Source organism: Colletotrichum abscissum (assembly GCF_030869225.1).
Source record: "Colletotrichum abscissum strain IMI 504890 chromosome Unknown Scaffold_15.1, whole genome shotgun sequence".
NCBI classification, from domain to species: Eukaryota; Fungi; Ascomycota; class Sordariomycetes; order Glomerellales; family Glomerellaceae; genus Colletotrichum; species Colletotrichum abscissum.
The window spans coordinates 46,474-72,166 of record NW_026850043.1 but is presented as its reverse complement, the minus strand read 5'-3'; the positions used below and the strand labels follow the sequence as shown (position 1 = coordinate 72,166).

Sequence of the window (25,693 nt, the reverse complement as noted above, 5' to 3'; positions counted from 1 at the left end):
CGGCAAGACCCCTCCTTTCCCCGACTTCCAAAATGCACTTGAGCCATGAGGCCCTCCTCACCCTTATTAGCTAAGCACGCCTGTCCATCATGAGGGGTCGACCGATTTGATGAGAAATTGATGAGGTGAGAGCTGAAAACCCTGCTTCCGGTCTTTCCGCAACCAGTCACTGCCATTTACTCACTGTTACTGATGTTATCGCTAACTGTCACTCGATTTGGTACAAGTATGTCGTTACTTAGTTCATGTCCCTACCTTTTGACGTCCATCAACACCATGAACGCTTTTGGCCATCAACACTTATGTGCCCCCTATTCAGCCTCCAATCCGGCACTTGAACAACTCATCGCTGCTATGTCTCATGTCTCATCCAATCCACCATGACCCCCGCGGCACCCCTTGCCGTCTAATGCTTCCTGGTCCCGAACCAACGCGGCAAGTGCCTCCCAAAGCTCCCGACGGGCATCTCCCACCTAAATCCATGAATCTTGCGCCTAGAGCTTCATGCGCACGACATCTCGCAACACCCCGTCCTGCAAAGCTATGATGCCTCACGGGCTTGAGCGCCTGTTGCGCCCAATGTATTCGTACCGCTCTCCGCTATTGCCTTAGTCTAAGACTCCATGGTGGTACTACCAAAGATGGAGCCCGCCTTCGCATCTACCCTATGCCTATGCCTATGCCTATGCCTATGCTGCTCCATGTGTCAATCGCTAACGCCATGCGATGCGACTCAACAACGGATCCCCTCCAGACAATCGTCTTTCATCATTCATGCTCGCGAGCCTCGGACCATGTCATCGACCTACAGGAGGAGTGCTAGGTTGGTTGAATTACACGGCACGTCTCAGCCCGGGTTTGTTTCCCTGCAGGCACTCTAGGTACGACTAACAAAGGGACGCCAAGGTGGTTTGCATGTGCTGGCTGGGCTAGACACTGCAAAACGTCATGTACAAATTGCAATATACACACGATATCTGAACAATTTGTGCTCTATGCTGCGTAGGCTTACCTGTGGCGGTGTCCAGCGGATTGACTCGACGCAAGAGTCCGAGACAGGCACGCGCTGGGAAAACGGCTTCGTTCCGTGGGGTGCCTCACGAGCTGCCGCCATGGAGGCACCCTCTACATCTCCAAAAAGCCCCGACCGCCTGCCGCCTTATCTCTGTAACCAATGCCATGACACTGTCGCGTGATTCTCTGAGACACCCATCCCACCATGTTGGCGGCGGTGAGCACCTACATCAAAACGCCAACTGCACCCCACGTCGCACAATGGCTGGCGCTTCAGCCGCCAACATCCTCTCATCGATGCCATTCCCGCATCTGCCATGGTGGTCTACTTACCGCAAGAGTGTCCTAGTCATGTAATCTCAAGATATTGGATGGCCGAGACTGGCCTGAAATAGCATGCGTGAAGCGAGAGGAAGTTGAATCCAACAGAGAAGTCAGTTATGGAGGTTTTCAAAGCCTCGAATACGTCGAGGCGAGGTCAGGAGCCGTATCGCTAGCACGTCAACTCATAACTTGAAGTTAGTACAACTAACTAAATGTACTCATGTCGCGAGTACCTTACCAGTCATGCATGGAATGACAGTGCCATACGGGGCCCAGGTTATATCCCAAAAGCGCACACCCAAGGAAATCTTTCCTCGGCTTAAGCTAGGTTTGTGATTTACTGGACAATTAGTTTAGGCCACAAGGAGTTTACGACAGATTCAACGATTGGAAGCTCTTGGCAGAGCGGGAGTCGCATCCTGTCCATGTCACTGGTTTGGCTCTGTTACGTCAGCAGTGTCGGCGATGAGGAAGCCGACCACCGACTGAGGAAGCCCAGGTCCAATAGGCGGGCGGGAAGAAGTCCAAGCTCCAGTACCTGAAGTTCCCAGTGGAAAAGTTCACGATTTCGTCAATCGTATCCATTGCGACGTCCTGGCTCTAGTGCAAGTCATCCCTATGGCTGGTGGCCGCAATACCAAGTCTTCAGGCCCTGTGCCTCCGTCGCGAACGCTGGTTCTCGACAATGGCGCGTCGACCATCAAAGCAGGCTTCGTTTCCGACGACCACACTGACGAGCCTCGAGTAATACCAAACTGCATCGCCAGAGACAGGGCGAGAAAGGTCTACGTCGCATCCGACCTCGAAAAATGCCATGATTTTGGCGAAGTTCAATTCCGGCGACCGGTAGAAAAGGGGTACATTGTCAATTGGGAAGCTCAAAAGGAGATTTGGGACCACGAGTTCTTCGACGACAAGGCGCCGCAAAAGTGCGATCCTTCCGAGACCAGACTGCTCCTTGCAGAACAACCCAATTCGTTGCCTATTCTACAGGCCAACTGTGATCAGGTAATCTTTGAGGAATATCAATTTGCCAGTTATTATCGTGGTATTGGTATGTAGTTTAGCCTCTTGCACGTCTCGTCGACTCAGCTGACCTTTGTCTTCCCAGGGGCCTCCTTCAATGCGTACCACGATATCCAAGGTATCCTTCAGACCCCCCGAGACCCGAATTCGGTGCCCCAAATTCCGGCTGAAGCTGTGCTGCTCATCGACTCTGGCTACTCCAATACTATCGTCATGCCTCTTCTCAACGGCAAGCCCCTGCACTCCGCTGTTCGAAGACTGGACGTCGGTGGGAAGCTCATGACAAATTACTTGACGCGTTTACTCTCTCTGCGATACTACGACATGCGAAACGACACATACATCGTTAATGAGATCAAGGAACAGGCAAGCTATGTCTCACTCGACTTCAATGGCGACCTCGAAAAGACCTGGAAGGGTACGAGGGGCGAGAAGAGGGAGCCTTACGTGACGGGAGCCGGCATTGCCAAAGACTACATACTGCCCGACTTCCACACCAAGACGAAGGGCGTCGTCCGAGACTACGACCCTGCTATGCACACAAAAGCAAGAAAGATGGCAGCACGCGCCGCTGACAACGACGAAGACATACTCACGCTTCGAAACGAACGCTTTTCAGTTCCCGAACTACTCTTTCAGCCTTCCGACATTGGACTCCGACAACCCGGCCTCGCGGACGTCATCATGCAGTCTCTTTCCGAATTGCCAGTTGGGCTTTGGCCGGGGCTCTTGGCTAACATCGTTGTCGTTGGCGGCAACGCCTTGTTTGCTGGCTTTATCCAGCGGCTGGAGAAGGAGCTTGTCAAGAGAGTTCCCGATGCCTGTATTGTGAGGGTCGCGCATCCCGTCGACCCTATCACAAGCACCTGGCATGGCGGTGCCGAACTGGCCAAACACTCCGATATTCATAAGCTGTCTGCCACTAAACAAGAGTACGAAGAGTACGGCGGCGCATGGGTTGCTCGCAAATTCGGCTCTGGAAACACTGGTGTCTGAACCTTCACTATTCCAAGCATCAACTAGAGCGGTTGGTCTATCAAACAGCACTAGAATCATCACATCCCCGTATGCCCTGTGGGCGTACATCGCAGGTCTATGGAAATCAAAAACGGCCTCCATCCCGGCTTCTACACAGTCGAATATTTCTTGACTATACCAAACAGACTGCTCCACGATGCCATCTGCCCCGGGTATTCATATTTCGAGCTTTTGTCGATACGTTTTGGCCGAACAAGTTTTCTCGTCCCCAACAACATGGAAAGTCTTTACAGCCATTAGTATCGACCACCCCTTTTGTCTATATCGGTACGGCTGTGGGCATACTATAGACAACCTACTTCGAGCCAGTAGCTTCGCACCGTTTCAGGCATTCTGCGGTGCCAACCGCAGCACCAGTCCCGACAGCCGGGATATCTCGTCGTAGCTGTGCAAACTTTGCTGACAGCGGGTTTCCTCCCAACGCTGCTGCCACTACGCTTGGAGGAAGATCGAAGAGTCCATTGGCGACATTATGGGTACCGGCGTCTTCTGAGCTCAGAGCCGAGATCAGAGTAGCATTATCGCACCCTGGAGTGGTAAGCATGGGACAAGATATGGAGGCTCGTAACGAAGCTCACCTGTGTTTTGCATCGTGTGCAGACTGCCTTGGGGAAAGATTGTCATCGTTCCGGGCGCCAAAGTTGTCTTCACCATCCGAGCCCCGTTCTCCAGCGTCATAAAGGTCTCGGTAGTCCCCTCGACAGAAACCACATAGTTGGAAGCACGAGCGTGGTAATGCGGCGGCAGCATAGCGCAGGGACCAAGACTGATCCAAGCCATGGTCATACCATTGCCAACCGTTGCTGGGAAAGTCGCGGCATTGGCGTTGACGACGCCCCCGGGGCTGTTGGTGTGGAATTCATGGGCGAAGTAGTTGAACGTCCAGTCTTTATCTTCGGGTAGAATATTAAGCTTATCAAGTTCTGTTGGACTTGTTCTAAGCGATCGAACACGATCTGGGTACAGTGTGTCGTCTGTGGCGTTAATGAAGGCCGCAAATAGACACAGTGACAAGAGAAGCCAGGTTGGCGACGGGGCGGAAACGGCCATGTTGGACGAGGTGGATACGGTTAAGGCGTCCAGAAGGCGTCCAAGTATGTCTTGAAGATGCCGTTTCGAGATCGATCGTCCTCCCTCCGGCGACCCAGGACAAGGCGAACTTATACTAGCTCGTGAGGCTCAATTCAGTGGCCAGGTAGGACGCATAGATCCTTGGAAGTCACCACGAGATCTCAGGGAGTGCCATGGTAACGGAGCAGTCTCCGCTTGAAGTATAGGCCAATAGGACATAGCAAAAAGGCACAGAAAGCCATCTGCTGGGATCTCCATCTAACTTTCTCGAGGCCAATGCCGTTATCCTGGGTATGCGATCACGAGTATCTCCCCACGCAGCGCACGATCGATATACGACGTACATATCGTCTGACAAGAGAATGGAGGGAGACGAGGCAGGATCTCGGGAATAGGAGGACCCTGACAAAGCACAGAAACCCTGAATATTTTGTGCTAGGGGACGGTGCGACTTACCACGTCCTCTCGCAGCTGGTAAATGCTTGCACCTGTGACAGTCAGGGCAAAACTGTCCAACCGAACCGGCCAGGACGGAGACAGCGACTCTGGCTACAACGGGTACTCGAACAAAGGATCTCCTCGGGCTTGGCATGTCAATACAAGGACTAATGACAATCTCATTCCTGTCGAGAGCTTCCAATCGTCCCTACAATCTTTTCTGCCTGCGTTTTCAGGTCATCACTGGAAATATGCTATGAACAAAGAGTTTCAACTTGGCATGTGACTTGAAGTGTCCAGAGGGTCGTCCCAGACGACAAAGTTGCGCCCGAGGAAGAGAGGAGAGAAAGCGAGGCACTGTTGTATTTGTCCAAGTAAGCTCGTGATACCGCCACTCCCCAGCTTGTCTATCTCGTACCGCAAGCTTTCCCCTACGTAAATATAAGCTACTCGATAAGGCCCTGCTTCCACAGTATCGTATAGCTCTATCCTTTCACTTGGTCATTGGACTATCTCATTTCATTGGATGATACGGAGAGAAGGGTCTTGACCTTTGCGCGCGTTAAAGTGTGGCTCCTAGAGAGCCTCATAGTCGAGGTGACGGCCGAGGTCGGAACCTACCTTGAAGCTATCAGCCCAGGCACATGGCAGGCGTTCAGCATCGCACTAGGACCTGTATACCTTCACTAAACTAATCTGGAAGCTTCCACGGATGGGCCGAGGTTTGTGGCTCGTGACGACGAATGAATTTCGAGGCAAACTGTCATGCAAAATGCCTGTGAAACAGACTGTCTATTCCCGGAAATAACCAGATTGATCAGCTGGGTGGCACAACAATGTAGTGGAGGCATCTCTAGCATCTCCTTATCGAATGATGTCTTCCTTCCTCACACGAGATGTCGTTGACGGTCACGGAACTTGATCTGACTTGAATCAGCAGGAGAAAGAATCGAGGAGATGACGACTGAGGCTGACTGAAGCCCGAGGAAAGGGGCTCACTAGCAGGAACACAATGGTGATAGTCTCGCCTATGAACGGGAATTGCAGTTGGATCCAAACAACCGCCTATAGACGTCACCTGCACAAGTCTCACCATCACAACACAATCTGGCTAGAAACGGGACACAAAAAGTGGGTGCAAAAGAGTTGGGATTGAGGTCAAAAGGTCGTCTATACCGCTAAACCATTGGCAATCAACGCCTCAAACGCTTTGCTTCAAGGGTATCTCACAAACGATGAAAGCGCTTAGTGACGTGACGAGAGCTCGCCGGCTCTGTAAATATAGCCCATGCAGAAAATCAAACAGTACACAAAGTTGGCCTTCCGAGACAAGCTGTAAATCGTGACCCAAAGCTGACGAGAAGCTCTTGGGAGCGCCGCTTTGCCGCGCCTGAAGATCCAAATATGAGAAAAGTCTTGGAATTTTTCAATCCCGTGAGTGCCACTAGCCTTCAGCTTCAGTTGGTCTCAAACCCCGTGGGTTGCGGTGACTGACCGGCGATCGGCGTCTGTCGTTTCGCCCGGATGACACCCCCTTAAAGGTGTCGCAAGAAGCGACCACGGCTCGAGCACCCTACCGAAAGAGTTAGCGATCTGAACGCGTCAACGAGGTTGCGGGGATCGAACAGTCACACTGTGGATGTTAGCCAAGGCCCAAGAGATACCGTTCGTCAGAGGCGGTCTTACGAAAGTTGAGGTTGACCCCTCGTTGTGAACCAAGCAGTAGCCACCGCAGCAGCCTCTACAGAGCCTCTGTGTACGATCAATGCAATCGTGACACTGTTTTCTTGCCATCAGCTCGGGTCTCGTCGACGGAGAACTTTGGTCTAGAATCGCCACTTACATTGCTACCGCATTCCCAGCAGCTTTTTGCGATACGAGCCTAAGGTTGATAACCTGTGTTAGCATCATCGGGTTCCCGGTCATGACGCATACTCTTCGCTAGATAACAGGAAGTCGAGGGGGACGAGGAAGGGGCGGACGATGAATAGCATTGTGGCATACACTTTGGAACAGGCCGGGCCAGACGGCAAAAGGATGTCCGACTCAGCCCAGCAACACCCTCTGCGCATCAATGACCTCGCCCATGATGCAGTCTGGGAAGCAGGCGCCATTTCGTACCTTAATCTTGGGCTGACTCTCGTGCTCTTGGTGCTGGACCCAAGCACCGCCGTCGGCGTCGACGACAATCACGTCGGTATCGGCCAGCTCGGTCACGGCGCTGGGTGTCTGGTAACATTCCTCGCACCACCACTTATTGCAGCCCGCGCAGTATCTCTCTCGCAGGCAGTCGATGCATCGAGCGACGAAGGACGTTTCCGATCCGGTGCAGAGCTGCGGTGCCGTTGCGGCCTTGACTGACGATGCTAGGAGAGGCGGAGGGGACAGGAGAGGACGTTGAATCGCCGGAGTCCCGCTGTGAACTGACATGCCTTCGGGTGCAGCACCGCAACCGGCACAGCCGCCCAGGGCGACTGTCGCCACGGCCCATTGCCGGGCTGAGGCCGGGGTTCTTACCTTGCCGTAAGCAGGCGAGTTCATATGGTGAGGCCCGGTGCAAGCAACTGCATCAAAGGCAATGATACCGTGGCAGTCGACCAGAGTGTTGGCCCACTCCTCGACCAGCGGACGTGCAATAATGCGGCCTTTCCTATAATACCAGTCCTCTTCCTCGCTTCGAAGAGATGATGTCAACGCCTGCTGCGACTTGGCATTCCACCCTGCGCTGATCTGCGCTGCGTGCGATGCGGTGCCAGAGGATACACCGGGTGATGCGAATGAGGGCAGCGGAGTGTCCTTGGCACCGAAAACGTAGAGACCCTTCAGCCGGGGCATGCCCTCTGGCCGCGACGGTCTGCAGGCATATTGAAGAGATGCGCACAGCTTGCGCTCGTTCAGGTTTTTGACGCCGCGAATGGATAAGAGTCGCACGCTGTAGGATGGGTCGAGAATGATTTCGTGGCAGAGCTCAGCCGTCACGGACAAGCCGTCTAAGATCAGCGTCTGGACATCTTGGAGTATGTTCTGTCGGCGGATGCCTGAGAAGATGCCTCTCAGCGGACCGGAGTAAAAACTGGTGAGAATCGCGCGTTAGTCGAGTCGTTCTACCGCACCATGGTCGGCCCTCTCCGGCATCCCCACCGCGTCGAACCGGCCGCGACCCCAGGGGGTGGGGGGGGGGGGGGGGGGGGGGGGGGCCGGACCCGCCCGAGGGGGGGGCGGGCGCGCGGGCGGCGCGCCGGCCCGCCCGCCCGCGGGCGGCGGCCCCCGGCGGGGGGGGCGGGGGGGGGGGGGGGGGGGGGGGGGGGGGGGGGGGGGGGGGGGGGGGGGGGACATTGGGGAGAAGAATGTCACCGACGGTGGTAGGAGGTCGAGTGGAGTAAGGTCGAGTGGACGCACTCATCTTCGGTCAGATTCTCATCAAGTTGGACATTACGCCAGACTTCACCACCGCGATCAATGCCGTCGATTTCAAACTGCGCCGCGCGTACGTGGATCAGATCAAGATGGCGGAATACGCCAGAGGTGTGTTTGATCAGTTCTCGGAATGCTCGGCTCGTGGAGGCAAGGCTCAGACGGTCATAAGCGGAGAGGTGAGGAGCTGTGTGGGCGAGGATGAGAGGATTGGACAGGAGATGGAGGAGATTGGTGACCGAATTCTGGTAAAGCGTGTAGGCGTCCTCGACGTCCTGGAGCATGTTACGGCGAACGCGCGCGAAGGGTAGAAACGTGGGAGCAGAGACGAGGTATTACGCGACGGCCGTAAACCTCGAGGGTCTGCGGCGATCAGTCTGGAGGTTAAGAGGTGGTGAAGGTGCTGTTGTAAGACGGGAAAAGAGAGGCCGAGAGCCAGAAAGCTAAATAGGTGGAAGGATGGCCGTCAAGGGAGGACGGGCAGAACTCGGTCGTAAGCGCAATCGCAATCGGAACTTGGTCAGACTGATGATGCTCACTGTTTACATGGGAAGATAAGAGCTTTCGGCTTGGTAAGGTAGAGATCTAGACTGCCAGACAAGAGACGTCTTGGGGCGGACGACATGTCGGTCTAAATATCTACAGCATCGAGCCCTGACTGGTACAGGAGAGACGATGGTGGGCTACGTAGTGCCTGGGCAAGACAAGAAACGTGGGAGTGTCTATCCTTAGCTTTGCGGTGAAGAGGTACCCCGTCACGCCGTCGAGCAAGGCGAGACAGGGAACTTTGGAAGCAATACCTACTGTGTAGATGTACATCGAGCAAGGGACCTTGGGGGTCAACCGCGCCGTACGTACAGTCAACAAGATGCGCCGAGAAATGCAGCACGGGCAGGCTAGAGCTGTGCAGGCTAGACCGGTCCAAGGTCCAAGTGGATGGTCGTCCAGATTGCCCACACACCCGCCCCGTGCCATCATCCACGTCCCATAGCTACCTACCCACGTCCCTCCCCTCCCATCCGGGCCTTCGCACCGTAGTGGCTGGCACAGAGCGAATAGCGGAGGGCAGGTAGAGACGCAAGAGTCACAAGTGTTCCCACTATCCACTTGTTGCTCGCCTTTGGCTTCCCCAGGAGCTTGCAGGGCAGGTATTATCGGCAGAAGGTGGTAGCGTGGGTGGTAGTGTAACCGTGTAGCATCCATCTGGGGTTGGCCCGGTTGGGTCGACCGTCGGACCCTGAAAGAGAAGATCGGCCGTGTCCAGTCAATGGAGCCATTTGTGGCAGATGGGGGGCAAAGAATAGTGCGGTTGAAACGGAAGAGCTTCAACCCGCCGCCTGGTGCGGTCTTGGCAACTGCAGAGCAACAGAAAAGGTCCGCTGCGCTGGCACCTTTGACATTGATGCTGAGAATCTCTCCAAAGTATCCGTCTGTCGCGTTTTGCTACTCGGTACCTTACTCCGTGCCAAGCATGCAGGCGTTTATGCGCCTTTGCTGACTTTGAGCGGGAGCTTGGGAACAGAGAGAGAGGGTGTACGTAGAGTCAGGAAAGCCAATAAGGTACGGACCGAAATGTGAGGCACTGAGTGGGGAGTGATGTGTATGGAAATTGCTTGAACCTTGGGTGAAGGCCCGAAGGGCTGTGGAAAGGGGGTGGGGGAGGGTTGGGGGTGATGATCCGAGTAACGGTGTGTTGTTGAGTTCTGGTGCGGTGCGATGAGATGAGACGAGTTGATAGGCGTACCTACAATAAAGTATAATGCTCCATTAGGTCAGGTGTGTTGACATTCTTTCATCAAAAAAAGAGACACCGAAAACCGACACTGGAGATCTAACAATGTTGGATAGGTTGTCAAGACTTGATGGGGGTTGGGTCTTGAGTGAGCCCTGATGCGCATAACCGCCCTGTCTCGTCCGAGATAACCGGTAGGATCTGTAAAATGATTGCGCGACATTCGTACGGCTATAGAGAGACAAGAACAGGTCTCCCCGGTCACGCTGAGCATCATCCTATCGCTATGTACGGTCAAGTACGGATACAAGCGCAGTTTCTTGACATCTCATTCCGCCCCATCAAGCTCCATCCCGCGCAAGAGAGAGGTCTGTGGAGTCCAAGCTCCAATGAAGGTTATCGAGCTGGGCATGTCTTGAAAGTGTTACATGACCAAATTAGCCGCTCCAACCGCTTAAACCTGCCATGACTGAGCGAGGATCGCTGGGCTGGCTGGTTAGGTGATTGTTGAAGCCCACCACCATCTGCACAACAGCACGACTGCCGCAGCGCAAGCTTGTTGCTGGTTCGCTGTTCGGTGTTCCTGGCCGAATCAAGTGCGAAAGCTTGGTTGGGGTTGGCTTTGCCGGAAATGGTGACTTTGATCCCATCCCCAAGGTTACCGAGCCATAGGGGAGAGGTACTTCAACCTCACATACCTAGGCTGCATATGGTACAGCTTCGCTTCGTGGGATTGCACTATTCACTTTCAACGAAAGCGTTTCGTGGGGTAATAACAAGATGCCAGTTGGACTGGTTCCGCTCCGCTGCTCTGCGCTGCCACTCTGGCAGTCTCACGGGTGGCCACACATTGTCCGTACAGGACTACACTCCTCCAGGCTCTAGTGGTGCCGCCTTCGACTTTTGGCTGTCAACCGCCGATAAGATGGCGCCGTAGCACAGCGGCACGTTCCTTGGCCGGCGCTCGACTCGAACTGCTCATTTTCATTGTGACCGCTTTGCGTATCTCGGGTCATGCTGCCTCATCCTGAAGTTGCGACTCGCAGCGGAGCGACTGTGCGTGCACGCCTGTCCGTGCCTCTGCCTCGAGAGGTCCCATGTCTGCCTCATTGCTCGGTACGGAGTTGCGAGTTGCTGCAAAGACGTTGGATAGTGTCGAGCAAGCTGGGGAAACACAGGGAGCTGCGAGTCGCGAATATCCATACCAATTGTGTGCTCCGCACTCCGTACTCCATACACAATAAATAATTAGGTGGTAGGCTAGAGGGGGTTCCCATGCCTATTTTGGGTACTGTTTCGGCGCGCTGATCCGCTAGCCAGCCCTGCTCCGGGGGGCACGGAGTGACAGTCCGGAGTCGCGGAGTCGGGAGTTTTGGCCACATTTGTTTCTGCTGGTTTTGGTGAATGGGGAACCCAATAGTAGAAGCATGAGGTGTCAAGGACTCAGGTTGTGTTGCAGTGGTTGAGCGCTCAGTGGTTCAAGTGTTTGGCGAGCTGGGATATGAGGCTTCCTGGCAGACGCACATCATGATTCAGCTTTATTTGGCATGATTGGTTGAGTGGTATTGGTTTTATCTTGATTTTCTGATTGCGCGTATGTAGAGTATTGGTCAAGGGCGTGCGCAGAAGATTGTTGAACCGGCAATGTGCCAATGCCCATTGTCTCGCCTGCGTAGGTAAATTGAGAAGGTCTGAGAAGCTTCCCATTTGGACTCTTAGAGGTTTAGTAAGCATTTCTCTCGTTTCCATTCTCGCGATCGTCGGGTCGCACCTTACTTGTAGGTCGGCGGTCGGCCAAACTGTCCCGGATCCGACTGTTCATCACACCACCTCAGTGTTGCTGACCTTAGGTAAGCAGCATAGTACCTAGGTACTTTGGTTGGAATGTGGAAGATATGTAATTGTGGCGCGAGCTGACCTGAATGGGTTTAGGGATATGTGGCGCAGATCTATGTACCTTAGGTTCCTCTCTCGGCTTTCTCCATTGCGGGAGGCGGCCCACATCATGTCGTCAGCGAGTCAACCTGGAGCTTGTTGATTTTACTTACTGTGGGTGGAATCTAGAAGAATCCAACCAGCCTGCTGATTCATCCACACTGTCGCCATGATACTTCCCAAATGACAACACAAATCCTATCCTGGAATTTACTTGCTATACTTTCTACAGATGCCTACTCACGGCTTGGGCCACCTCGACTTCAATCCACCGGCCATGCCCAAACACAGCAACTCGATCAACAGCCCTCTGAGCAGATAACCGTTACCCCTCCACCCCACCTTACCCTTAGCGACGGCCGACGCGTCGAACAACAAGACCTACGATACCTTACTTAAGATTACCACCCTACTCTGACTTGGACGAGACTCCGCTACGCCAATATGGAGAACGAACAACCAGAGTTGAAGTGGTCTGCACCGTTTGCGGTCGTGCCTCCCATCAAATCTGCTTCGAGAGACTTGCGCGGCGACAAGATCCTGCTTCCTCAGTCCGCCCTCGAGCAACTGCTCGCAGCGTCTCCGAGACCACCCGCGCCCTCCAATTCGACCTTCACTTCCTACGACCCCTTCAATCCATACGCGCGACAGCAGCAGAGCCTCTACCAAGAGACCTCCCAGCAACTGCCGAACCCTTTAATGTTTCGCCTGGTCAATCAAAAGAACGGAAATACTGTATACGCTGGCATCCGCGAGTTTTCGGCCGAGGAAGGGGAAATTGCGCTGGGTCCATATCTCATGGATGCTTTAGGGCTACTCCCTACTGACTTTTCTGTCGATTCCCTCCCAAAAGAGCCATCTGAATCGACATCTGGCATGGTTCTCGATACTGAACCACGGTTGACGGTCCACGCCAAGCAACTACCCAAGGGCACCTACGTCCGGCTCAGACCCCTCGAAGCCGGCTATGATCCCGACGACTGGAAATCACTTCTCGAACGCCAGCTACGCGAAAGCTACACAACACTCACAAAGGAAACGGTCCTGTCTGTGCGCGGCGTCAAGGGCGAAGACTTCAAGTTCCTGGTCGATAAATTCTTGCCAGAAGGTGACGGCATTTGCGTGGTTGATACGGATCTGGAAGTGGACATTGAGGCTTTGAATGAGGAGCAGGCTCGCGAGACTATGCGCCAGATTATGGCCAAAGTTCAGCCTGGTGCTTCTAGTGGAAGCTCAATAGGAGGCGAGATTGACGTGTGGAAGCCTGTCAACGGCCAGGTTTTGCAGGGGGAATACATCGATTACGAACTGCCCTCTTGGGATCGGACCCGGCCCTTGACGATTGAACTTTCCAAACTCCCTCACCCTGATCGTATCGACTTGTTCGTCAGTCCGAGATCAGCACGACAGCGAGCACGACCGCGAGATTCAGAATATGTCTTTGGCAACTTCAATCCTGCTGAAGACGGCATCAAGTCCATCACTATACAACCCACAAATGTCGAAATGGAGAGTGCTGAAGAGCTTCTCATTTCAATCTATTGCTATCCGCTGATCGGCAACGATCAAGTCCCAAACCCAGCATCCTATCAACTCAGGGTCAGAGCTGAGGCGGGAGAAGCATCAAAAGATGTACCTTTTGGCTCGGAACCCGGGGACTCTAGGTCTCCAGACGAAGAGCAGTGTACGAATTGTCTGCAGTGGATTCCTCAGCGGACAATGGTCTTGCATCGGAACTTCTGTCTTCGGAATAACGTTACCTGTCCAAAGTGCAAACGTGTCTTCAAGAAGGGGTCGGATGAGTGGGAAACTCATTGGCACTGCGAGCATGACGATGCTTCTGGAGATTCGCTGGCGAGCAAGGCCAAACACGATGCCGTGCGTCACACTGAACAGCAGTGTCTTGGCTGCGAATACACTGCTTCATCCTTGGTGGAATTGGCGCTACACCGCACAAGTGTCTGTCCTGGCAAACTCATTCTTTGCCAGTTTTGTCACCTCGAGGTACCACAAGAGGGGGATCCATTCAATCCTTCGGCAGAAACAATCTTGTCTGGCTTGACTTCGCATGAGCTAGCAGATGGCGCGAGAACCACCGACTGCCACTTGTGTGGCAAGATCGTACGGATGCGAGATATGTCAGCTCATATGAAGCACCACGAGTTGGACAAAATCGCTCGGAAAAAACCCGAAATCTGCCGCAACATCAACTGTGGCCGCACCCTGCATGGCGTCGGATCTGCTGGAGTTGTTGGTGCCGGAACAGCAATGGGTCAGGGACCCGGTAACGACCTGGGTCTCTGCTCGCTGTGCTTCGGCCCCCTCTACGTCAGCATGCATGACCCAGAGGGCAAAGCGCTCCGGCGACGTATCGAGAGAAGATATCTCGGCCAGCTGATGACCGGTTGTGGTAAGAAGTGGTGTGGAAACGAGTGGTGCAAGTCAGGGAGGATCAACCTTGGACTTGATGCGAAGGGTGGCAGCGCGCAGGCTGCTCTTCCGCTCGTGAAGCCGCTCGTGCAAAGCATTCCCGAGATGAAAGAGCCCATGCACTTTTGCGTCGATGAGGCTTCACAACGACGGAGGAGATTAGCGGAAATGCTGGCGAGTGAGGGTGTATGGGACTTTGAATGGTGCATAGCGGCATGCGAAGCGAGCTCAGGAGATTTGGATAAAGCGCGAGAATGGCTGTCCAATTGGGCGCCTATGAAATGATTGAGAAGGCTAGCAGCATTGTTGGGGACACATCGAGGCGTATCCAAAGGCGTTAGCAGGTATAGAGCATCGTTGATACCACATAGAATTGAAGAGGCAAAGGTGGGACTTGATTGTCGGCGTTGAGCAAGATGGTAGTATGGTTACGATTGCCCCCACATGAATTTTCAAATACGATTGACGATAAGCATGAAAATTGTGTCGCAAAAAGAAATATAATGATATTATGGCATGACTGGTGCTATTAATACAATTCCATATTCGATCCTAGTCTCCTGTTAGGCGGCTTGCAGATACAACCAAGAGGCCAACTGAACGCTTTAAAGAGGCTGGTATCCGGCTGTAGATTGACTAACATATGGCGGTCTTGCAAAATTAGCAAGCATCTCCTTTACTGTTTCTGATCAAAGTCTTACCTCAGGAAATTACGCGCGCCAACAATGGCTGCAGCTCCACCGGCGTAGATGCCGAGCAGCCTGCTCCAACCGGCGTTGCCGTAGGCTGATTGACCGACTGACAGCGCAATTAAGTCATAGACTAGACAGCCTCCAAAGATCCAATCACTAATGCTCGACAACAATCCGAACCCTACTCCGGTGAGAACCTTTACAGTGGTAGATGGCTGCTGGTGAACAAAGTATGCAACCGAACCGTTGTGTAGCAGGTCCAAGACGCCGATACCAGCAAAGGTTTTGGCAACGACGTGGGTAAGAACAGAGTTGACAGACTTTGTGTTCATGGGCGGAAGACGATTGAAGATGAAGTACAGTTGGGCAAGGCTATTGATGACGACGAAGATGTTTGCAACCTTCAGGTCAGATTTGTTCCAGAAGATCATCCATGCTTTTGAAGACAATCAGCACAACTCAAGAGGTACCTAGACAAAGGTGTAAAGATTGCTACTCACTAGCAATACAGAAGTTTCCGACAGCGTAAAATGGGGCAAAGTCAACCATAGTGCCTATATCGGAGGCCATGGGCTCTACTTTGGGGTCTGCCTTGTATAGGCGATATAGCCAGGCAAGCTGGAAAAGTTGCTGAGGGAAGAAGAATCCAGCAATGAAGAAAGGCTGAGGCGACCAAAATGACAGGTTGGCGTCGTGAACATCCTTCATATTGGGAGTGCTAAGCATGCCATAGTTTTGAGCTGCAAAGTCGACAGCAAAGGATAGCGGAGCCAACCATTTGGCAGTAGACAGTGAAACGCCCATGTTGTGGATTTCTGCTAGCAGTGCTGTACACGTAAATTTCGAATAGTTAGTTTGAAGAAGAAAAGTCCTGGTTCGTGAAGCTCACAAAGTTGAGGTCATGGAGATGGTCTTATTGGGTTGAGGAAGAACGGATTCCACCCATGACGCTTTCAATTGGAGTCGTACGTCAGTGGTAGTTAAGTGGTACAAAGCCTCGAGCTCGGGTACTACCACCTACCGATCTCCGACGTTCCGGCGATTTCATTAAAGTTACAAGCTCATGACGCGGACTCCTAGTGATTCCACGTGCGACTGCCACTACTTTAGGGGAATTCTATACGTCATTGATTATCGGTAGCCCGGAGAACGCCGCCAGTCAAGATCCATATTCTTCCGCACGGAGCCCAGTCCGGGCCTCCACTTCTCACACCTACTCAAGAACTCGGATCGGATCCGACGCGGCGACAACTCATCTCTTGGTATAACTTCTATGTCTATGTGCCATCGGCTCTCAATTTTTCATTTCAATTTCCCATTGGAAAGTATGTCTCTTCGGGTACGTTGACCGTATCTCCCGCACTGCGCTCCACGTCGCAGTCAAACTCCAGTCCAAGTTTTCGCAGATTGGCAATGCTATTGATGTCGCCTGTGAGACTGGTGCGTAGCGTCTCCTGTGGTGCCTCTCTTGCCTTGGACGAAGCCTTCCCGGGTCGGCTCAATACACTCAAGGGATACCTCAGGGTCCTGCCTGTAGAACCTGACCCAATAGAGTAGTATCTTTCATGGCCGCTGCCATACTCCGACGTGAGACGTTGTTTCCGTCTCGTTTGGCCAATTGTTTCGATGGCTCGTGGCAGCGTGTCGATGCTAGCTATACCAAATGGTTGGTATGAGCATGGCAACTTTTGGACCACCTTTCGTAAGGAAGGCACACATGAACAAACGATCAAGGTGCTAATCTCTGCTTCAGACCACAATATTGGGGTTGCTAGGTCATCTTTGACAATGTGTATCAGCTTTGACGATTAGTCTTGAAGAGGTAGATTGCTCACGTGTGTCGTCAATTCCCATCTCGGTGACGGAGTGCATGCGAATCACAGAAATAGCGACAACCCTAGAGATGGGTCAGAACATGTTCTCGAGTCCAGTTTCCTTCACGCAACTAGCGAAGCTCGAGGATCCATGTGGCACTCACAATAAACCCAATGACAACATGGCGATGAGGCCAAGTCTTTTGACCAGCGGCAGTTGCAACTTCCATAAAGTAGGAACTGGCTGTATGAATAAGATCAAGTCGGTGCAGAGATTGAATCCAAACTGATGTATTCTGCAGTCAGTTTGATATCTCGTTCAGTCACATACCGACATCAGGGTCGAGACTAGACTTTTCACTTACGCCGCTCCACCATAGAACCGGGAGGTCAAGGCAAGTCCCTTCCATACCCACGGTCCAGGCTTTCGCAATCGGTTTACATTGGAATATTGGGATGAGGCTCTCTTCGATGGCCTGACCGCAAAGAAAGAGGATTATGGCCCTGTTCATCACCACGAGTCTTCGATCTGGTAGCATTCGTATGTAGAGAACAGCGAAGGACATTTTGGCGAGAGCCAGACCGTAGCTGTACGTTGCCGAAGTCGCGATAGTCAACTTTCTTCAAGTCAGCTACTATGGACTATTTCCAGGACCGCAGAGATGATGGATCACTTTGAGGAACTGCTCGTATTCTGAAACACTGACATCGTGGTGATGCCTGCCAAGTCCTGAATGAGCCGCTGCTCCTACTGGTTAGCATTCGACAGCCGCACATGTCAAGTAAATTGCTAGGTGATGGTTAGGCGTTGACTCACAGATCATGGTCGCAGTGAACATGCCCATCGCGAAAACCTATAGAACAACACTTATCAACTTTCCTCTGCGCAGAGTAGGTCTGGTCGAATGGGTCTGGCGTACCCAGCTAGCGGTAATGAGAACTATACACGACTTAGTGATGTCGATCGAATCCTACTTTCTCACACGTCACATACCGTCATCGAGGCCGTAAGTTCTCAGACTTGTTCTAACAGCCATTCGTATCGAGACAACCAGTGTAGTGATACATATCATGGCTACTGTCGAACCAACGAGCGCTCCTACCATATTATCCGTCATGGTATGCGCTTCTATAGCGGCCAACAAGACTCTAATGTGCGCGACACATGCCCCGAATAATTCGAATTCTCAGGATTCCGAAAAGCTCGTGACGATAGTCGGTACTCTGGGCACTCTGCAGATAGTGACAAGTGACACTTTACGCCTGCAGAAACGAAAGAATCTGCGCCTCAGCCCATGATTCTAGGCGTGTCGAATGACTATGAGAGAAAGGTCTCACGCTGATAACGAAAATGTAGGTGAGAGGGTTCAAGAATATGATACGAGTGTACCATGGATCATACCTATGACAGGTAAATGCCATAAGAGGGTGCTGTCAACGTTACTTATGCATGGTAGTGGGCGGGTTGAGCTGCAACAAGCAGTATTCGGCCCGCGCGACATAAAATTGAGTTTTCCAAATCCCGCTATGAACTAGTCAGTTGCTCAGTCATGTTCAAGACATTATTTGTTAGGTAGGTCATCGCATGTGGATGATATAAACCGAACAGGCTGCCTGCGTCAATGCATTGACCGTCGGAATCGAGTAAAAGCCAAAAGATGACTATGAAGGTGGCTGCCAGAATCAGGTGATTCGACGATGATAGTATTAACCTATTAGGTTTTGCTTGATCGCGGCCTTTGATCTTCGGGGTATGAATTGAGTCTAAGCAACTATTCTCCGGGAACATGCATGTAAAGGAACCCAATACCTTTTTCTCTGGGAGGGGAACATCCGACATTAACTCAAATAACAGAATCAGCTCTTGGAGAGAGTTCTACTCAAGCAACCCAGACGAAGCTTTTGCCTTTTGACTACAAAGCGCGCTGAAGATGTGGTTCATTGAGTTCAGAGGAAGCAGCAGTACCCTGATACCGCGTCAACATGGGATCTCTTGGCACATCACCCACGTGCGAGATGTAACGGTCTCTGGTCCAAACACATCGGGATTTCGGTTTTAAGCACAAGCTCGGAGTCAAACTTGAGGTAGCACCCAATAGGATCGCTCACGATGAATGTTTCTGCGTGGTTGGATGTGTGTATACGTGACTCGGACAAAGTTTGTCCATGCCCTCCCCTGCCCCTGACGTACCTATGTCGATAGTGAAGGTGTAGGATCCACTTGGGAATCATGGAACTGATGCCCTCGCGAACGGAGGAGACTAGATTGTGTGTTTCGCTCCATCAGTACGACAGAAACAAAAAGATCACCGGGCCGTAGCAACGCAACTATCGCCATCTCTATAAGTTGAATTGCTTCGCTGGCCACAACTGTCAGCTTGAACCCACACTTCAGAAATTCTGATCCATTAACGCTAGCCCACGGCGGTCATTATGTCAAAGTTCAGAAAGTGTGTGGAATGACGTTAGGATCGGCGTCCGCGTTAACAATCTTTATCGGCTGAGACCGACTTCAAACGAGTAAGGAAGGCGATGAGCCTGACAATTGATGAATACGAGCGTAATAGAAAGGGGCGCTGCTAAAGCTCTAATGTAACATCGTACTTTACTCACTAATTGTTTGAATCGTGCTTGTCGGGAGAATCGTACGTATGAGATCAGATAAAAGCAGAACGTCCCTCTTCACTCTATAGGGAGTTGGGATCTTTTGCCTTGCAACTTTGTTGGAGTCATCTGGCAGAGACGAAATATCACGGAAAGACAACAAGCGGGAGGAGCATGGTAAGACTTGAAAAGAGAAGCCCGAACAGTCGAAAGCTATGAACTCAAGGCGTATTGACCTATTGACGAGTGGGTGACTGTGACTTGAATATTGCTTCAATGTTTGGGTTAGCCGGTATGCTGATTGGGTATAAACTTGCATCGTCAACGGCAAGATAACGCGAGTTGAGGGACGTTTTCTACACCATCGAAGTTATGCATATCAAAGGACTAATGCAGAGGCCAGTCGAAGTTTCATCGCTCTTCACGTTAAGCTCGATGGGCGGAGGACATGTCGACAAGATAGCATCCATAGCAAGAATATTGTATGAATGATGGCTACAGCACTTAACAGTTCTCAAGCCCATTATCTAGCATCAATTCCCAAAATACAGTTTGCTTCTTGTAGGTCATGGAAGCTCACGGAACAAACGCTTATGATGCGAAATACGAGGAGTAGAGGGTTTGAATATCGCCTTTCACTTGACAATAAGGATATGAGACCGTGAAGCATCTCAACAGTGATGCTGAACTTTTGGAGATATTATTTGAATATACAAAAAATTGAAGATATTCTAATCACATTGAAATGAAATAAGCTTGTCTAGATTTGGTCCTAACCGTCTCGTCCTTAAGGAGCGACATGGCTCAACCAAGCGCTGCTAAGATCGGTGTAGAAACTTGCACCTCTCACCTTTGTTGGTGCTCCAGGTGTGGTTACGTTGCAGTTCTGGATCCAATTACCTTGGTTCTCAAGCTTCGTGGCGACGTATTGCTTGTAATCCTCCAGCCGACAAGAAGAACCAGGACCGCTGCTGCAAGTAGGTATCGGGTAGACAGCATCATTGAGACGAATGCGAATATATGTCGCATTCCAGGTGTCTTGGATTGGGGGCGATGGCTGCACGCAGGTTGATCTTCTGTTCGTTGGATTCCGGCGGGCAACATTGGTGAAGTTGCCATGTGTAGCGTTTCTAGCCCCGGCACAGTTCAATCTCTCAAATGCAATAGTTCCCCGCATTGTTGTGAAGCGAGAGCTGACGAATTGACGGCCATCGTCCTTTTGCGTACTTGAAAGAGGCTGCTGCTTGTCGAATACCCCTGAGGCGGCCACTAACTGGTTGAGCTGTCCATCGTTGAGGAAGGAGACGAGAAGCTTTGGTAAATTGAAAGTGGTCCCATCTTTGCGTCTGCCGGTGACCGAAGGCCCCTGAACAAATATGTCCATCAATGCGTTTAGGTAGGGGGTCATCATGGTCTGAGGCACATCGGTACCAAGGCCGACTCCGTAGTAGTAGCGAAGGTCTTGGAAGTACTCGTACTGGAGGTATTCTTCGTCCGAAAAGATATCACACCAAGGTGAGAGGCGGCCGGTGATCTGACTTTCGAAACCACAAAGATAAGGTATTTGCGACACATCACTTTGCGTAAGTGTGAGGTTTCCATCGATGAGTGCTTGCAGGCGGGTTAGGATTGGAGGAATGTAGACGTTGTTCCACGCATTCACGTAGTCGCCTCCCTCCGTATCCTTGAAAGCTGGGCACATATCAGAAGGCGCCAATGAGTCGCCAATGCCAGCGGCAAAGCCTCGAGATGTCACGGACACGATATCACCGAGCAAGGTGGCATTGGTTCCCAAGAAACCGCGAACAAACAACTTGGCAGTCTGTAGGACTCGAGAGTAGTTGTTAGCCCAGACCATGAAGTCTTCGCCTTCAGTGTAGAGGCCCGGATATCTAACTCGATTAGCACAGGTGTTCTGTTGGGTTTGGATGCTATTGAGCAGAACTCACCTGGTTCGCAAGGTGTATCCAAGATCGTGAGCCTCTTTGTAGCCCGTTGGACTCAAGTTAGCGATTTGAGAGGATGGATTAGTTAGCGCTGTTTGCCACCGCGGCAAAAAGCTCAAGCTGCCAGAGGCAGTATAGTTTCCAGCATGAAACTACACAATCAAGTTTCAGCTATAAATGAATATGCTTTAGATGGCAGACAAAGATATTACTAACTCGTTCCTGCATTGAGACCCATCCATTGTAAGCGCCAGTATCTGGGTATCTCGACCCATGCCGAGAAACATACGCCGCTTGATCAACGTAACAATTCTCCGGAATTTCGGATGAGATCTCGTTGACGTTGGGTCCTAATAAGCGATCGAAAGTAAGCGGCGCTGAAGCATCGAGTCGAAGGGCAAATGGATATATGTACCTGCGAACCAAGGACCGTTTGCGCCCAAGTGTTCAAGAGGGTGCTCAGCAGATTCACTGGCCGGTAAATTGATGTCTTGAATTGGCGCAAGGAGTCTCGAACTTCCCTCAACCAGGATTGCCGTAAGGCATACCAAGCCAAGCTTGATGGGTGCCATTGTAGTCCCTTTTCTGTGCCGTACAACAAGAGATGTTTGCATTCGACATAAGCTGCCAATTCCTTGTTATATACAATCATAATTGGCCATCGGCCCGGTCATTACCGGCCACGTGCTCTTATCATGTTGTTTACCTTCATTCGTCTTGCGTGGGCCATTGTGCTCATTTCAGCAGGGTGTCATTGGCACCGTCAGGCACGTGATGAATGCATCAATGTGATTTGACAATCAGCTTGAAGTTGTGGGGAGCAAACGGGGATGGAATCCCAGAAAAGACGCTTTCTCCGTACGTACTTCCACTAGCGTTGCCGACCGCCCTTACCCCAGCCCCCGGGCCAGTTCCCGAAGCGGCGGAGACATTACGACAAACAGTCAAGAGACGGTATGACAACAGAAAGTTGCTTAAAACGTGGTTTCTTTGCGGAATTGGAAAACGTTGATACCCAATCACGACGACTCCGCAGGATCACACTCAAGAGCAGGTACTAAAGGACGAATGAACGACTAATAACTTGAAGGGGACATATGGTCACGTAGTCTATCTAATGGTTGACTAATAATCTGGATGGCATCGAAATGCTGATGCGGTAGTGTTGAAGAAATATGAACATTCGGAAAGATGAGAGACGGAAAGGAGATGAAAACCCAGGAGTGACGCCAAGTTCAGCCTCACAAGCATCCGCCGGCTGAGACATTTGCCCGACCGTTATTGATAAGTCGTCAACATTTCGTTAGAGACTGAAATCTATCCTCAAGCATGATTAACAGAAACAGATCTAGATTTGAAGTGTCAATGCATTTCAGGAAACAGGAAAAGTTGGGCCAGAAATTATTGGCATCGACCTATCGGGTCACATGTAACCGAATCAAGTCACAGGGTTCTCTCAACACTGATGAGTTGTTTCTTACAGACTTGATTACATACTCATCACTGAATCACGCGAAACGATTCGCGGTTTGAACGATCTGGAGCTTCGCAAAAATAGCCGATGGCAACCCACTATATTGCTAGGCGGGTTACATGATAAATGTTACGAAGAAATTTCTAGTACTTGAGCTCGAACACTAAGATGCTTCTAGGAAGATTACTATCTATAGTTTGTAAGAGCTACGTAACCAAAAATCTCGGAAGCACTTGTACTGGAGAGTTCATGGTTCCACGAATCAATTGATTAAATCCAACATTGTGTCCTTGCTTCAGCTCGCCCCTCCCTAGGTATGGTAAGTGGGTATATCCACTACACCATTAGCAACGTAGTTGTAGCAATCCCCAGAGCAGCCGACATTTCCCCCGTTCGTGAGAAGAAGTTTAGGGTTTCCGTTTGAGGGGCCAGACTCAGGGGTGGCGATGATCCGAAGTTCTCTGGAGTAAGCTGACCACTGCCCGACGTTGACTACCTTCCAACCGTTTGGATCGACGGCATCGCTGTTCACAAACACCTCCTCACGGCTACTTCCGTTGGCGATGAAAACACCACTCGTGCCATTTGTCCCAGGCTCCGTAGTCCAGATGACGAACGGGCTCCCGTTAGGATTCAGCTGGCCGTCACCAGGAATAATGGGCTGAAGTTCGGCAGAGCCAAAGTTCAGGGGAGAGTCGGAGACCTTGTAGTAGACTGGACATCCGCCAGCGATAGGGCCGCCACAGTATTCAAAAGTCATGACATACTTTTGTGAGATGGGGCTATATGCCACTGTAGCCATGCCGGGCCGCACTCCTGCATCTGCCTGGGCGACGTCATCGACTTCATCGCTCCATTGACGCAGGTCTTTGGTTGTTTTGTGAGAAAGCTTTTGGTTGTGATCGGGATCCACTTGAGTGGAATAATAACACACAAGCTCTCCTTCATGCATCAGCAAGAAAGGCTCCCAGACTGCCTTGTCCCCCCGGGCGATTGTCTCCGGACCAGGGCCGTAGACTATATGGCTGACAAATGCCCACGCCTTTCCTTGATCGGTGCTGGCATACAAATCAATGTACGCCTGTGAGAGGTTACGTGGCGTAGAGACACCGGCCAGGAGAATGGTGCCTTGCGGAAACCCCCCCAATGGCTGTGGAAGCTCGTAGAGGAATGGCTGATACCAGTTTCCCCAGCCATTGACCTGATCGTCGACTCTGGAGAAAGCAGTGAACGACGCTCCACCATCTTCTGACTTGTAGATGGGAAAGTAAGTCAAAGTTGCCGCGGGGTCATAGTCTTCCCAAGACAGAAGAAGAGACTGGTCAGGCAGCTGGAGAGTTCGGCCGTATAGAGTTCTCCAGCTAGTCGCGGTCTGCTCTGGATAGAACACGCCATTGTTGTTGAAATTGCTCCAAGGCTTAGGTACGGCAGTGTTCGATATCTGGGCTGCCAAGCTCGCAGTGGCTAAAACTGCAATAACAGAAGCCTGGATGATAGTGAACCCCATCATTAGAGAGGAAGGTAGGACGATTCTTGCGATGAACAAAAAATATTGGGTCGCGATTTAAGTTGCTGACAAAATTGCTGGAATGGTGCTGGGCAGTGAGGTCAACTTTGGGAAATACCTTGAGTCTATTATATAGTCGGCCTCATCATTGTCATGTTGCCGTACTCCGGATCCATGACTACGGAGGCTCCTATTGTGGAGGATCTAGGGTCGTGGTCACCTGTAGAAGGAGATACGCCCATTGTTAGAATTACAGGCAACTTGCAGTTGGAGAACGAAACCATTTTGCAGTTCGCGGCGTAAGCACCAATCAGCCCAAGTGTTTTCCGATGCTTAGGCCCCATTCCTCGTATCTAGACAAAACGCTTGGGCCTGTTAGTTTAAGCCGCTGAAGATCGACAGCGGGGAAACAAGTTCCTACATACATCGCCTGCATTAGCCCCTCGGTCATAGTAGTAGCGAAACATATTAACATGCCAATCAATCAAAACAGCGCATTTCCGATGCCTGTGTCGTTGAAATATTTGGCTCGTCGCGATCCAATCACAAAATATTTGTTTTCGGATCAATGCGGGCACCATGCAACATCTTCGTTAATCATCATCATGCGAGCCATTGTGCCACCTCAGGTGAGTAAACCTCGCGGTCATACAACGCGTGTGAACGATGCAAGCTTCTGTGCCACAATCCTCGTAATGATGGTTTGGATCCACTCTCAACCACTGAGGGGTTTGAGATTATCCTGGACGAGTTTGAGAGGTATCTCCACGACCTCATAAGCTTGTAGTTGTCTTCTTTTGGGAGAGAACTCTCAGAATGCCCTCGCCTCGGATGTTCAAACAGTATGTTGCCGGCGTGAGCATGTGAGATGTATATTACCAGAAACAGCAACGTTAAATAGCAAGTAGCAGCCATGCGTACTCACTATGATGGCTTGATACACAAAAGTGGCCTCGAACTGCATATTGACTATTTCCAACATAAGTCTCTAGTACATTGATACTCTAGGTTTCCATTATCGTTTCCGTAGGATATGGGCATGAATTACTTCACAAAAGTCGATGCCGATAAGAGAAGACAAATTAGCCAAATATGTGTACATTGTAAGAATGGATCTTAAAGTCTCTCTGCTGGCTTGTATAGTGGAATCCAACGAACAAGGGCTGGAGACTTCTTTCGCGCAATATATGAGCTTTGAGGCGAAGATGAAACAAGGTCAAGTATGTAGAAATTG

The 25,693-nt window shown here is 51.4% G+C and overlaps 9 protein-coding genes across 9 annotated transcripts; 2 read left to right on the top strand and 7 right to left on the bottom strand.

Moving 5' to 3' along the window:
* Positions 1-1,956: 1,956 nt before the first annotated feature.
* Positions 1,957-3,360, top strand: CABS01_06980 (actin; the record flags this gene model as incomplete). Its single annotated transcript, XM_060540345.1, has 2 exons — positions 1,957-2,392; positions 2,450-3,360. The coding sequence occupies 2 exons, from the start codon at positions 1,957-1,959 to the stop codon at positions 3,358-3,360; spliced, it is 1,347 nt and encodes a 448-aa protein (XP_060403230.1).
* A 337-nt stretch (positions 3,361-3,697) lies between these two features.
* Positions 3,698-4,452, bottom strand: CABS01_06979 (spherulin-1A; the record flags this gene model as incomplete). The annotated part of the gene is made up of 2 exons (XM_060540344.1): positions 3,698-3,930; positions 3,981-4,452. The coding sequence occupies 2 exons, from the start codon at positions 4,450-4,452 to the stop codon at positions 3,698-3,700; spliced, it is 705 nt and encodes a 234-aa protein (XP_060403229.1).
* A 2,044-nt stretch (positions 4,453-6,496) lies between these two features.
* Positions 6,497-6,905, bottom strand: CABS01_06978 (uncharacterized protein; the record flags this gene model as incomplete). Its single annotated transcript, XM_060540343.1, has 4 exons — positions 6,497-6,544; positions 6,598-6,697; positions 6,755-6,793; positions 6,847-6,905. The coding sequence occupies 4 exons, from the start codon at positions 6,903-6,905 to the stop codon at positions 6,497-6,499; spliced, it is 246 nt and encodes an 81-aa protein (XP_060403228.1).
* A 52-nt stretch (positions 6,906-6,957) lies between these two features.
* On the bottom strand, positions 6,958-8,609 carry CABS01_06977 (uncharacterized protein; the record flags this gene model as incomplete). Its single annotated transcript, XM_060540342.1, has 2 exons — positions 6,958-7,984; positions 8,311-8,609. 2 exons carry the CDS (start codon positions 8,607-8,609, stop codon positions 6,958-6,960), a joined length of 1,326 nt encoding a protein of 441 aa, XP_060403227.1.
* A 3,827-nt stretch (positions 8,610-12,436) lies between these two features.
* Positions 12,437-14,707, top strand: CABS01_06976 (ubiquitin fusion degradation protein; the record flags this gene model as incomplete). Its single annotated transcript, XM_060540341.1, has 1 exon — positions 12,437-14,707. One exon carries the CDS (start codon positions 12,437-12,439, stop codon positions 14,705-14,707), a length of 2,271 nt encoding a protein of 756 aa, XP_060403226.1.
* A 320-nt stretch (positions 14,708-15,027) lies between these two features.
* On the bottom strand, positions 15,028-15,918 carry CABS01_06975 (uncharacterized protein; the record flags this gene model as incomplete). Its single annotated transcript, XM_060540340.1, has 3 exons — positions 15,028-15,058; positions 15,124-15,550; positions 15,615-15,918. The coding sequence occupies 3 exons, from the start codon at positions 15,916-15,918 to the stop codon at positions 15,028-15,030; spliced, it is 762 nt and encodes a 253-aa protein (XP_060403225.1).
* Positions 15,919-16,421: 503 nt separating this feature from the next.
* Positions 16,422-18,046, bottom strand: CABS01_06974 (uncharacterized protein; the record flags this gene model as incomplete). The annotated part of the gene is made up of 8 exons (XM_060540339.1): positions 16,422-16,768; positions 16,902-17,011; positions 17,093-17,214; positions 17,294-17,545; positions 17,603-17,670; positions 17,746-17,782; positions 17,849-17,868; positions 17,923-18,046. 8 exons carry the CDS (start codon positions 18,044-18,046, stop codon positions 16,422-16,424), a joined length of 1,080 nt encoding a protein of 359 aa, XP_060403224.1.
* Positions 18,047-20,319: 2,273 nt separating this feature from the next.
* Positions 20,320-22,050, bottom strand: CABS01_06973 (histidine acid phosphatase; the record flags this gene model as incomplete). Its single annotated transcript, XM_060540338.1, has 4 exons — positions 20,320-21,424; positions 21,482-21,630; positions 21,695-21,828; positions 21,894-22,050. 4 exons carry the CDS (start codon positions 22,048-22,050, stop codon positions 20,320-20,322), a joined length of 1,545 nt encoding a protein of 514 aa, XP_060403223.1.
* Positions 22,051-23,262: 1,212 nt separating this feature from the next.
* Positions 23,263-24,462, bottom strand: CABS01_06972 (uncharacterized protein; the record flags this gene model as incomplete). Its single annotated transcript, XM_060540337.1, has 1 exon — positions 23,263-24,462. The coding sequence occupies one exon, from the start codon at positions 24,460-24,462 to the stop codon at positions 23,263-23,265; it is 1,200 nt and encodes a 399-aa protein (XP_060403222.1).
* Between the last annotated feature and the right edge of the window lie 1,231 nt (positions 24,463-25,693).